This window comes from Meriones unguiculatus, chromosome 20 (genome assembly GCF_030254825.1).
Source record: "Meriones unguiculatus strain TT.TT164.6M chromosome 20, Bangor_MerUng_6.1, whole genome shotgun sequence".
Lineage (NCBI taxonomy): Eukaryota > Metazoa > Chordata > Mammalia > Rodentia > Muridae > Meriones > Meriones unguiculatus.
The window spans coordinates 14,289,046-14,302,270 of NC_083367.1; the positions used below are offsets into that span (position 1 = coordinate 14,289,046).

General features: G+C 44.0%; 2 protein-coding genes across 2 annotated transcripts; one reads left to right on the plus strand and one right to left on the minus strand.

Annotated features, from left to right (window-relative positions):
- The first annotated feature begins 869 nt into the window (after positions 1–869).
- Cga (glycoprotein hormones, alpha polypeptide) lies at positions 870–10,137 on the plus strand. Its single transcript, XM_021642692.2, has 4 exons — positions 870–990; positions 7,015–7,121; positions 8,291–8,475; positions 9,846–10,137. Exons 2-4 carry the CDS (start codon positions 7,022–7,024, stop codon positions 9,921–9,923), a joined length of 363 nt encoding a protein of 120 aa, XP_021498367.1. The 5' UTR covers positions 870–990; positions 7,015–7,021; the 3' UTR covers positions 9,924–10,137.
- Positions 3,515–3,997, minus strand: LOC110551840 (transmembrane protein 11, mitochondrial-like). The gene has a single exon (XM_021642675.1). It carries the CDS (start codon positions 3,995–3,997, stop codon positions 3,515–3,517), a length of 483 nt encoding a protein of 160 aa, XP_021498350.1.
- Positions 10,138–13,225: the final 3,088 nt, after the last annotated feature.

Below are 13,225 nucleotides of genomic sequence, written 5' to 3' on the forward strand. Positions count from 1 at the left end.
AATTTCATTTGGCAAGTGACAATGTACTTAGTAGTCAATACATATCCATTGAATTAAATTCAATGCAGTTTGTATTTGACAGCAGTCTGCCATACTTATTATAAAAGTTTTAGATTCTCTAGAGAGACCAAATTTCATTTAAATTTCAGGTTCTACAAATGTCTTCAAAGTATTTCAGAGACTCTGTTTTATCCATAAAATGATTAATAATAATAATAATAATAAATATGTTGTGCTAGCATGAACACAGCCTTAGGTTGAATCCCCAATCGCTGAAAACCAACCAAACAAAATCTATTAGCAGAAACAATTTTTTTTATTTTGTTTTTTGAGACAGGGTTTCTCTGTGCACGCACACACATTCTGCCCCTGCCATGTGTACTGAGTACTAAGCCAGTCCTCAGGATCACCTCATACCTTTCCATATATCTTTATTAAATCCAGATGCCTGTTAATTTAAAAAATTGAAGTAATCGTTTTATTTTTCTATTTCCTGTTGGAATCATGTAACCCTGAAAACGCTTTTCTCCTGCTTTATGAAAATATCAGGCACTTAGCTAATTAGATGTGCTACCCTTAGAGTCCTGTTTGTTTTAAAAGTGTCAACTTTCAGGATGTTTTGTGTAAGTCTCAACAAAATTATGTAGGAAATGACCAAATGCTCTCAAGGCCCATAAGCTGTCCTTGAGGTCACCACTACCTGAAGATGGCTGAAAACAAAAACGATCTGAGGACTGCAACATGATAAGATCAAATTGATGTCATGGTAATTTTATAAAGTACCATCCAACCATCGGGTAGAATTTACTGTTGATCCCTGGGCTTAGGTGCAGGTGGGAACCTGCAATTTGAATTACTCTGCTCGTATAAAAAGACAGGAAGAGACTTTACTAACTGCAGTTACTGAATGATCGGGAGACAAAGTTAAAATTCCTCTTCGGAGCTGCCATCAACTACCTAGAACTCGTCCCTCGAAAAGTCCAGAGGAAGGTAATAGGAGGGACTTATTGGGGGGATATTAATTAAGGAGTAAAATATTTGAGACCACAGGAAGGATGTTTCTGCATAAATTTTGGTAAGAAAACAATTAGGCATTCGTTAGTTTTCTTTAGAGTGCTAATGATTGAGTTGGGAGGAGGCCTGTAAAACTGTAGTATGCGCTCATAAGCTAATTAAGATGTTATCTAGCAGAAGCCAGAAAACAAGTATCTCCCGCAGAGAGGCTGAATGCTTGTCAAAATCTAACCTATTTACACAAGAACCACTGCATGTCATTTGAAGGGCATTCACTTTGAATGTCTTCTGGAGACGAGACAGAAGGTAGGTAGACACTGTCTATGCGGCTGATACTATTTTATCGACAGTTTCAGATGCTGCATAGCTGAATTTTCAAGTTAGCTATCAACAAAACAGATCACTTGCACTGACCGTACATTCTAATATATTTTGAATAAGTGCTCTAGTAGCTTTAACTTGAGCATTGTTTTCATTTTCTTTTTCATAAAGTTCTATACAATAATAGTTGGTAGCATTTGCAAGTCACTGCTGCTGACCTTGTTATAATATCACTTCCCGAGCCCCCGTGAGTAGTTCTAATGAGCTTTTGGAAAACTTTTTTCCAGATATCTTGTAATTGGCATATTGTGTGAGCACTGCACATTCTCAGATCCTACCAACCTCAAATGAAAATTAAAATTTCTCAATTCAATTATTTCTTGAGCAAGAAAGCATAGCAGGTGTTTACATAATACTTGCATTCTTTTAAACGTTAACATTGGTCTGGAGATAATTTAAAGCACAAGCGAGGAGGTGTGTAGGTTGTATACAAATATGCCACATTATAGAAGGTTCTTGAGCATCTGGTGCTTTGCTATTTATTTGAGGAGTGGTTGCAGTTAATTTCACGCTACACTTAGTTGAACCAGTGATTGGTTGGTAAACTGAAAATGGAAAATAAAAAGAGCACTTTTGTTCTTTCTCAGTATTGGGTACTTTCTGAGTTTGGGTACTAGTGAAACAGACCCAATACACAGTGAGAGTGACGTGGCATGCAAAGGAGCTATTGTGCTTCGATAGGACTTCTTGTTTCAAGATATTTTACATTAAAGGAGAAATGTGTGTTTTGGACACAGGTTAGTTAATATTGTACAGGCTGCCCTGGGACTTGTTACACAGTCAAAGACAGTCTTGAACCCCTGATCATCTTTTCTCTACCCCTCATGTACTGGGATTACAGGTAGAAGAGAAATCCTCCACATTTCTGAAGCTTGCTCTTAAATAACGACCTGAGGGGCTGGCCTCAGCTTTGAAGAGCGCTTACTGCTCTGGCGCCCACCCTGCATGGCTCTTTCTAGGGAATCTGGCGCCCTCTTCTGGACCTTGAGGCCATCTGCATGTATGGCGCGCACACAGAGACAAGGAGGTGCACATGCCCGCGAAACAAAACCTTTTAAGATACTTGCTTGAGACAAAGTGGGTGTGGCGGAGCACTTGGCCACAAGGGCAGAAGTGCAGCTGTGAATCTGGGGTCAGGTCAGCCCAGGCTACATAGGGAGACCTTGTCTCAAAAACAAGGACCAAGACAAAACAAACTAAGACTTACCGCGGGGCCAGGAAGATGGCTCAGCCGATAACGGTGCTCACCACCAAGCCTGACAACCTGAGCTTGATCCAAGGGTAGAGAGAACTGACTCCAGAGACTGCCCTCTAACCTCCATACTCACACTGGGTGCTATACTCACACTCCAGCCCTCAAAAATAAAGCAATGTAAATTAAAAATTATTTTCTTTTTCCTTTCTGAGCAGGATCTCACTCTATAGCTCAGGTTACACGTCGGCCTCCTGAGTGCTGAAATTACAGATGGCCAAACTCCTTGGTTTAATACTAATTCAATTATTCAAAATATTTGTCATTCAATATTGTTGTGATGATGATGTTGATGATGATGTTGATGATGAGTGAGTGTGTATATGTGTGCTTGTGTGTGTGTGTGTGTGTGTGTGTGTATTGGGCATGAACATGACAAGGGGCACATGCCGAAGCCAGAGGACAATTTAGGAAGTCAATTTTCTCTTTCCACCTTTGTGGGGGTTTTAGGGATGGATGTCAAGATTTAGCCACAAGTACCCTTACTCACTGAGCCATCTGGCTGTCCTTGAACTACTTTTTTTTTTTTTTTTTAATTCTTGTAACTTTAATGGTGTCGTCAAACGATATACTTAAGACACCTCCACAGCAAGTTCACGTCCCTCAGAAAGTAGCAGTGGCTCCCAACCTTATTCTGCTGCCCAGTCAGACTTCCACACTCCCGGGCTGTGGAAAAAGACCTTTTAGTGTAAGGAGCTGAATAAACCCCCGGCGTACCCATGATCTGTTGTTCTTGCTTAAACAACAACAACAACATTAAAGCAAACACTTTCCAGGGGCTGCTGCCACCCGGGGAAAACGCAGAGCTGCTGTAGCCCTGCCGGTGCTGGGTGCTGCCGTTCCGCTGCGCGCGTCCTTCTCCCGCAGTCACACCGCGTGGAGCTCATAGATCTTGACACAGCGCACCAGGGCAGCCAGCGCTTTTGCGTTGTGCGGTCTCCTTCCGCGCAGGTCGCCCTTCCGAACCGGCACCACCGGTGCGGAGGAGGTGAGCGTGTGCAGAGGCAGGCGGACAGACAGTTCGTAGGCATCAGGGTCCAGCTGCCGTCGATGGAGGGTCCAGCAGGCCAGGCTCAGCACGCCGGCAGGCAGGGAGGTGTAGTGGGAGGAATCCAGGGGCCGTGCCAACGGGGTGAAGAGGCAGGCGGCACCCGCCAATGCGTCCTTCTTGTGCAGGCAATTGCCCACTGCGATCCGACGCGCTGTGTCGTGTCCTGGTCGGATGGGCTCCATCACGGTGTACTCGTCCAGGGCTTCCAGCTCATACTCAAACTGGTCCTGGGCATTCTCCCAACTGTAGATTTCATGTACTATGTAGCAGTCTGTGGCTAAAACTTCAAAAGTAGACATCACTTATGAAAGGTTTAAGTGAGTTTCATTGCCATTTCAATTCTGGTTTTTAGATTTTTATTAATTGTGTGTTTATTTGGGTGTGAGCACACTTGTGCAAAACTGTGAGTGTGAAGGTCAGAGGACAACCTTGAGTGTGAGTCCCTGCCTTCTACGTTGCTTGAGACAGGTCCTCTTGCTGCTCACTGCTATCTACGCCAGGCTAGTTGGCTTCTGAGCTTCCCACGGTCCTGTGTCTGTATTCCATCTCCAATGGGGACCTGAACAATCCACAGTCCCCTTTCTCCCGTCAATGAACATCTTGCAAACTAAATGCATCTTTATGGGTTAGTACACCAGCACAGGGGTTGAACTCAGAACCCGCAAATGTTTAGGCAAGCATGAACTACAGTCCCAGCCTCTAGAGCTTCCGGCTCTGCTGCTGTCCTCTGTAAGCCCTCTCCCAGGCAGCTGAGTGCTGGAGACCGAACCCGGGACCTCCTGCGTGTTAGGGCAATGTTTATCACAGCGTTAGAGCCCTAGCCCTCCACTTTAAATGAAAATGATTCATCTTCATTCGAAAGGTGGCATTACATCAGCTTAAAATGATGGAATGCACAAATGTCATCTCTTTAGGAGAGATTCTTGTATTATTACAAAGTGCACCCATAGAGAGCTTCTGCACCCTACCTCTGAGCTGTATCTGTAGCGGCCTTTACTTTTCATTTTGGGACGGAAGTTCACTAAGTTATCTTTGGTAGCCTTTAAGTTCAGACCCTTCTCCTTTAGTCTCCCGAAGAGCTGGAATTAAATATTTGTGATACCAGACCCTCTATTTTCTGTGTAGGTATCTCTGGGTAGCCTTGGCTGTCCTGGACTTGTGTTATAGACCGGGCTGGCCTCAAACTCAGAGAGATCTGCCTGCCTCTGCCTCCCTGAGTGCTGGGTTTACAGGCCTGCGCCACCAAGCCTAGCTGTTCAGCCATTTTCATTGCCACTTTATTCAAAATAGTTAAGAAACAGAAACCACCTAAAAGCCCTTTAGCTGATGAATGGATAATGGAAACATGGTGCATCTATGTAATGGAATCCTGTCCAGTTTTAAAGAAAATGAAATTACGAAAATTGTAGGTAAAAAGATGGAACTAGAAAATATTTTATTGAATGAGACAACACGGACCCAGCAAGACAATAGACATGTGTTTTCTCGTAGTTGATGATGCTAGCTCTGAGTCTTTAGATAAAAGTATATAACCTGGAGTAATTGCAACACCAGGAGAATAAAAAGGAACCTCGGTGGGACATAGGGGAGGGCAGGAGCACGAAAAAGGGAAACAATAGGACACGGTAGCTATGAAGGGGAAATGGGGGAAAATGGATGGGGAGGAAGGAGGTATGGCAACACAGAGGAAGTGATGAGGGATAAATAGCAGTAAGAATGTTTGGAAAAGCTATAGAAGTTATAATTTTATGACTACTTAAAATTGCATAGTTTATATATGTCTGTCTATCCATTTGTCTACATATATTTATATTTATATGTATTTATATACACATAAATGTTATGCCAGTTGGGGTGACAATGTTCTTGCTTAAATCATGGACTAACAAAAACCCAAGAATCCATAATGAAAAAACTTGAGTGGCTGGTCAGGGGAGTTCAGTACACCCCAAACAGCTTGGGCTACTGCTGTTTTCCTTAGAGCTTTCTAGAAAAAGAAGATAAGAGCAATAGGGTTTTATCTTCTATTGCTAAAGCCACCACACATTTCAGAATAGATCTGGAGAACTCAATCTGGGTCCGATGTGGAAGTCTTTGCGCTGAGGACTAGCTCTCGTAGTTTCAGAAGGAGCCATGTATCCTGCCAACAGAGAGGAGCCATTAACAGCCCTATCCAGATGTAATACCAACAAACCCGCAGCAAAGACCAACCCAACAAGATACTCTGTCTCCGAGGAGCAATAGTGGTGCTTGTGTCCTTGGCTTTGAAACTGTCTTAGAAAGTTTTGGGAGGCTGGTAAGGTGCCTCAGCAGACACAGACGCTTGCTGTCAAGTCTGGTGATCTGGATCTGAGTCAAAGGACATGCGTAGCAGAGGAGAACCAACTCAGACAAATTATCCTCTGACCTTCACTTAGGCACTGTTGCATGTCCTATGCTAACACAAACACACACACACACGCACACACACACACACACACACACTCACCCACTCACACACACAAGGATGCATGCACACAAATAAATAAATAGATGAAAAAGGTTTTTTTTTGTCCTGTTTTGTGGGGTTTTGTTTTTGTTTTTTGAGACAGAGTTTCTCTGTGCAGCCCTGGCTGTTCTGGGACTCACTCTGTAGGCAGGCGGCTTTGAACTTAGAGATCTGCTTGCCTGAGACTGGACAGTGCTGGGATTAAAGGCGCCGCCGCCCACCTCTAGCCTGTACTCTTCACATTCCCACTGGTGATGTCTCTGTTATAAAATTTCATGTATTCAGACTAACATTTGGCATTTCTTTAATTATAAGCGTTCTGGTGATTGTTGTTTTAATTTACATATTCATCGCACCTAAGTTTTCCATTAATTAGACTGGGGAGACAGAACAATTGCTGAGAATTCACTGCTTGAGGTGGGAAAGAGGGAAGGGAGAAGGGGAGGAGGGAGAGAGGGAGAGAGATAATTATGTGCTAATTGCTTATGTCAGAAATGGGAAGATACAGTGCCCTACCTCTTTCCGAAAGGGATTGGGTGCTTTTATTTACATGGTTTATGTGTGTTTAGGGTAAGTTGGGAGCTGAAAGTAGAGGAGCGAGACAATAACTTATGAGCAATCATGTCAACCTTACTGGTTGATGGTGCTGGGGAAACAGCTCCGTGGTGGAGCAGTGACTTAGTACTCCCAAAGCCAGCACCAACAGCTAAAAGAACAATCACCCTAAAACCACTGGTTTGTGTTCTGATGAGGAGGATACTATTAGACTGCTATTTTTATGTTGTTGTTGTTTTTGTTTTTTTTTTTTTTTTCATGTGTGGTTTGCAGGAGAGCTATGGATTACGACAGAAGATATGCAGCTGTCATTCTGGTCGTATTGTCCATGTTCTTGCATATTCTTCATTCTCTTCCGGATGGAGACTTCATTATTCAGGGTATGTGAATAAACTTGGGCTTGCAATAAAAAGAACAACATGAATCTCCAGATACATATCAATAATCGTTAGGTAATTTTTACCACCTTTCACATGTGATAAAAATTCACTTCTGGGTACATACCTAGGCACCCATAGACTGTGAATACAAGATTAAGTTAGGTTCAGAAAATATACAGTGAAAAAGTTATGCTCCACATTTATTTTAATAGCATCCTGACATGTTCATGTGAAGTGCATTTTTTATTATTCCATATCTGAGTTTTAAAGGAGGAAAAACATCCTTCCTCAGCTCAGTTGTTTCTTACATTTCTTCCAGATTTCAGAACATTTTTTCTAATAATTTATTTAATTTTATGTGCATTAGTGTGAAGGTGTCAGATCCCTTAGAATTGGGAGGTATAAACAGTTGTGAGCTGCCGTGTGGATGCTAGGAATTGAACTCGGGTCCTTTGGAAGAGCAGACGGTGCTCTTAACCACTGAGCCATCACTCTAACCCCATTTCAGAACATTTTAATGTTTCTTTTGCATATTAATTTTTATATCAGTTAACAAGCGGGGGGAGGGAAGCAAAAATCAGTTTTGTGCATTAAATTTGTTTTCCTCTATTGTTTGACTCATTACCTATGGTAGCTGACATAGCCACCGGCTTTGAAATTGTGAACCATTATTTGTTATGTTTTTTTTTCTCTTGCTAAATGGTTATATCTGAATCTGAAATTCTAAGCACAGATGCCTTTTGTATTAGCAAGCTCTCTGTACTCAGGAAGCTTTCTTAATTTTTATGTTTTTTTTTTTTTCCTGTCAATATTTGGAGTTTCTATGAGGAAAACAATAGCAGACTTGCCTCTGGAAATTTTTTCTTTTCAGATGAATTTATATTCAGATGGCATTTATATCTGTCAAGTGTTTGTGTTCTCTCTAAGCATGCAATTAGCCTGTTCTTGGAGGATGAGAAACCACCGTAATAAGCTACCTATGCAGATATACAAAAATGGTTTCTCCGTGAATATAGCTGCAATAATTATAAAGATAGTATATATGAAGATTGATATGTGGACAAAAATATTTCTTCTTTTTATTGCTAATGCAGCAAGCATTTGTCATGGAATACTCAGAAAATTGCCGGTTTGTCTGAGTCCTTCACCTTCTCCCTTTTGCTGGCTAGGTTGCCCAGAGTGTAAACTAAAGGAAAATAAGTACTTCTCCAAGCTGGGTGCCCCCATCTACCAGTGCATGGGGTGCTGCTTCTCCAGGGCATACCCCACTCCAGCAAGGTCCAAGAAGACAATGCTGGTTCCAAAGAATATCACCTCGGAGGCCACGTGCTGTGTGGCCAAATCGTTCACCAAGGTGAGCGCTTCCTCACAGTCCAGCCAGAGGCAGTTTCTACTCATGGGGTTTAATGTCCAAGTCGTCTAGTGACCTGTATTTGCTCCTTTGTATTGGCAACCCCTGCATTTGTTCTCTTTAATTAGAAGAATAAGCTAAATGAAAAATGTGGATGGCACGGAAGCAGAGAAGCCAGCCGGAGGTGCAAAAAGGGAGGTCAGAGAGTGGTAACAAAGCCAACCAGAGGCGAAGCACGCTCTCAAGCTCTGCAGTGCGGCTAGGCGCGGACAGCGTGCCGCAATTCCTTACACAGATTGCAGAGAACTAGAAGGGAAGGGTTTAAGAGTTGACAGCACAAAGAAATGATGCCGTGTGTTAGAGGACTGAAAACACTTCCTGCCTGAGTTGATCATAATACTCAGTAAGTGAGTATCAAATGATCAAACTGTACTCCATAAACATGTGCAATTAGAATAGTCTAAAAAAATACAGAGCGCCTGGGTGTAGTGGTCCGTCCCTGTCATCGCGTCATTCAGGAGGCGGAGGCGGGAAGATCCTACACGCCCTAAGCCTACATGGCTGGAGCTGGTGAGAAGGATCAGCGGGTAATGGTCTGAGTTGGACGCCCAGGTCCAAATGACAGAAGGAAAAACAAAAAGATTCCTTCAAATTGTCTTCTAACCCCCCCCCCCCAATAAATAAGTGGGAAAGAAAAGGGCCACCTGGTCTTCACTGTGATTTCTAGGTTATCTGGGTTAGTATAATATGAGCATGTCTCAAAAGAACAAAAGTACAAACAAAACAAAATCCCAAATAACCCTGGGAGCACTAAGAGCCTCTGAGGTTTGGTTCTTAAGAGGTGTGGACTGATGGTGGGGGTGGGGTATCAAGTAAATGGGGCTGTTTTTGGGGAGGGGGTAGAGAATATGGGTCAATGGCTGAGTGTTTGCCTAAGAAATACTGAAACAAAAAAATTTAAAAATTGAGAGAGAGAGAGAGAGAGAGAGAGAGAGAGAGAGGCACAGTGGCACATGTCTGTAATCCCATCACTCAGGAAGGAAGAGGCAGGTGGATCCACAAAGTGAGTCCAGGACAGCCAAGGCTACTCAGAAAAACACTGCCTGGAGAAACGAGATAGATAGAGAGAGAGAGAGAGAGAGAGAGAGAGAGAGAGAGAAGACAGAGCTAAACAAAAGCAGGTTGAACAAAGAACAATGTCTTTATATTTTCACTTTCAGGAGATACATTGACTCACTGCTAGAGTCAATGTATCTCCTGAAAGTGAAAATGTAAAGACACCAAGCATTTATTTAACTATGCCAGCTACCATTTCATCTGACACTTAGCAGCTCTGTCTGTCTGGCTACCTGCCCGTTTCTCCTCCCCTGCAGGCCACAGTGATGGGAAACGCCCGAGTGGAGAACCACACAGAGTGCCACTGCAGCACCTGTTACTATCACAAGTCTTAACTTTGGTGCAAAGGGCTGTGCTGATGACTGCTGATCTGAGGGAGGGCGTTGTGTGACGCTGCCCCTCCTCCTTACCAGACCTGCCACGACCCAGTTACACAGCCGCCTCCTTTGCTGTCCATTCCCTTGTACGCTAGTATAATCAGCAGTCTCTTCTTGTTAGTATTTAGAGTGCTCACATAGGTTGGTTCCATGAGAAATAAAGCCTTTTAAATCATCAATCACAGACTCTCACCTTCTTTCCAAGTAAAGCTATTCACTTTTGACGAGCTGTATCAAAGGGGTTGATAAATCTAAAGGGTTGAACCAGGACCCAGTGCACCTGCTGACCTGACCCTGGACAGGCTGGCGGTCATCTAGCCTTCTGGAAGCAGGCTGTATGTCCTGCCAGCCAGCGGGCTATTCATCAGGTAGTTCACTGGGGCGGGAGAAAAAGGCATGAGAATGCTAGCTTTACTTGTTTTCATGTCCCTCCTACATCTGTATTTTAATCCGTTCCATCAAAATACAGATATATTAAGATAACACATGTATATAAATTATAATCAAATATACATATATTGTAGATACTTCAGTTGAAATGTTTTTGATAGTGAAGAAACAAAATCAATAAACAAAAAGTAAAGTATACTTTTCTAGGAATTGGGAAAGGCAAAATCTCTCTAAGCCTGAAATTTCTACTTGATTTATGCCTCCCCCAAATGAAATTAGTCTCTGGTAGTCAGGGAACACTGTCCTCAGCAAAAAATAGAAATTGTCATTAAAGTTCCAGAAAACCACACTTTTTCTTTTTTTTTTTGTCTTTTGAGACAGGATTTCTATGTGTAGCCTTGGCTGTACTGGACTCACTGTGTAGACCAGGCTGGCCTTGAACTCAGAGATCCGCTTGCCTCTGCCTCCCTGAGTGCTGGAATCACAGATGTGCGCCACCATGCCCGGCAGAAGACCAGATTTTTATATCACATATTCAAACAGTCCTGGGTGTGCGTATATAAACGACAAGATTAGGCTAGTCAGTGAGCGCTCACTGTGAGGGAGTTCCAAGAACTTTCACTCCATTCTCACAAAACACTTGAGAGACCAAGGCTCCGTGGAGGAGCTGTTGCCTAGCACGTGCAGAAACCTGAGTGCAACCCTCCACACCACAAAAGCTAGCAAGCAAGCAAATAAAATGAAGAGCTTCAGAGCACCGCTGGGAGTCTCAGTCATATCTCCTGAGCTTTTGATCTACTGTGATCCTTACTCTGAGGACAGTAGGATATTCATAATATTAGCCATGAAATCAAAGCTACTTCAAAGCTCTGTTCCTAAAACAACCTGAAAATTTAAGGCACAAACTTGAAATTTCTTTAAAAACAAAAGGCCATACCCACCGCAGAATATATCTATCAGAGGCTGGAGAGATGGCTCAGAGGTTAAGAGCACTGGCTGTTCTGATCCTGAGTTCAATTCCCAGCAACCACATGGTGGCTCATAACTATCTATAATGAGATCTGGTGCCCTCTCCTGGTGTGAAGACACACATGCAGATAGAATATTGTATGTGTCATACATACATACATGAATTTTTAAAAATTTTTGAAATGCAACCAGGTAGTGGTGGTGCATGCCTTTAATCCCAGTACTTGGAAGGCAGAGGCAGGTGGACCTTTGAGATCAAGGCCAGCCTGGTCTCCAGAGTGAGTGCCAGAATAGCCAAGGGCTATACAGAGAAACCCTGTCTTGAAGGGGGGAAAGATTGGAATGCAAAATATTTCCTGACAAATTGAAGGTAAATTCTTGCAATAAGTACAATGACAATTTTGGATTATGCTGCATTTGTAAGAGATGTCATCCTGATCCTGAGATGAGGTTCTGGTTGAGGCCATTCAGCGTGTGGTCTGTGAGGATTGGTTCCATGGCAGCCACCTCAGTGCCATTCCCCGGCCCCCTTCATTCCCCTTCCCCCCCCCCCCGAGAGTGGGGTTTCCATGATCTGGTGTGCCAGGCTTGTACGAAACCCTGAAAATGGAGGTCACCAAGAAAACACCCTATAAAAAAGCATGCTCCAAAATATGGAAGGAATGCTGGCAAGGAAGTGAGAGCTGGGTAGAGTGATGAGCCCCTTGCCGGCTCTAACTCTGAATCTGACCTCCACACAATGTTTAAGAACAAGAACACTGGCCAGGTGTGTTGGCACACGCCTGTAATCCTGGCACTCAGGGAGGCAGAAGCAGGAGGATCCCTGTGAGTTCAAAGCCAGCCTGGTCTACAAAGTGCATCTAGGACAGCCAAGGTGACACAGAGAAACCCTATCTCAAAAAACCAAAAAAGAACAAGAACGCCAAAACCAAGTCGCAGACTTCAGGGGCGCCGAGCTAAGCAGTTTGTAAAGGAGGATGCTGCCACCTATCGGCCGTGAACTGGCCCGTGAGTGTAGGGAGAGTCAGCTGTCCTGTTCTGACAGAGGCCAAGAGTGACCAGGCAACCTCCAGAAGGGGCTGTTTAACAGACACCCTTAGCAGCAGGAGCCGTCCGGCGGAGCTCATTTGTGAGTACAATGACTGGAAGACGGAGTCTAAGACTATCTGAAGATAATGTGCTGGTGGAGGCACAGTTGTTAGCAGAGGACATGAAGCCGTTCTTTGAATTTCAATCAAGAGAGAGGAGGAGGGTGGCTGGGCGTGCGGTATAACAGCAGCTGGGGTTGAGTGCCACGCTTTCTCCCTGGAGTCCACGGAAATGCCACGGTTCTGGAATGGAAAGACCCGGGTCACACTTGGTCCCCTTCCCATCTTCCCTTGGCCCACTTCCCTAAGCAGTGCTACCATGTTTATGCTGGTCTCCTTAGCAGCCCCCATGGCTCAGCTAAATAAATGCATCTTATTCCACAGACTTCAGATTTCCTGTCCAGGAGACCCAGGGGGCTTTGCTTAGCTTTTAAGAAGTCTGATTTGACCTTGAGGAAGCAAATTGTTTTCTTTCTCCTTACTTTGTCCCGTGACCCCCAGAAGCGTATCTACAGAGCTGTTGGCTTCTGGGTCTGCTGTGTCTTGCAGGTTCTCTCCCAGTCAGCCTGAAGCCCTGTGGGGGACCACCCCTTTGCTCTCCATGGTCACAGAACCTTGGATCAAAGCTTCCTCAGCCTGCTCTGCTGTTCTCTCGCTGCTTTCTGGGGTTTGATCACGGCTTAGAAGAGATTTGAGACTTTTCTCTAGGTTTCAGAGTAGCTGGACCTCATGCTCTGGCGCTGCTGTCTGTGGTAGGCAGGGAGGTTGACTCCGGGCAGGACTGAGGAAGCAAGTCTTTGTCCAGGGTTTCCC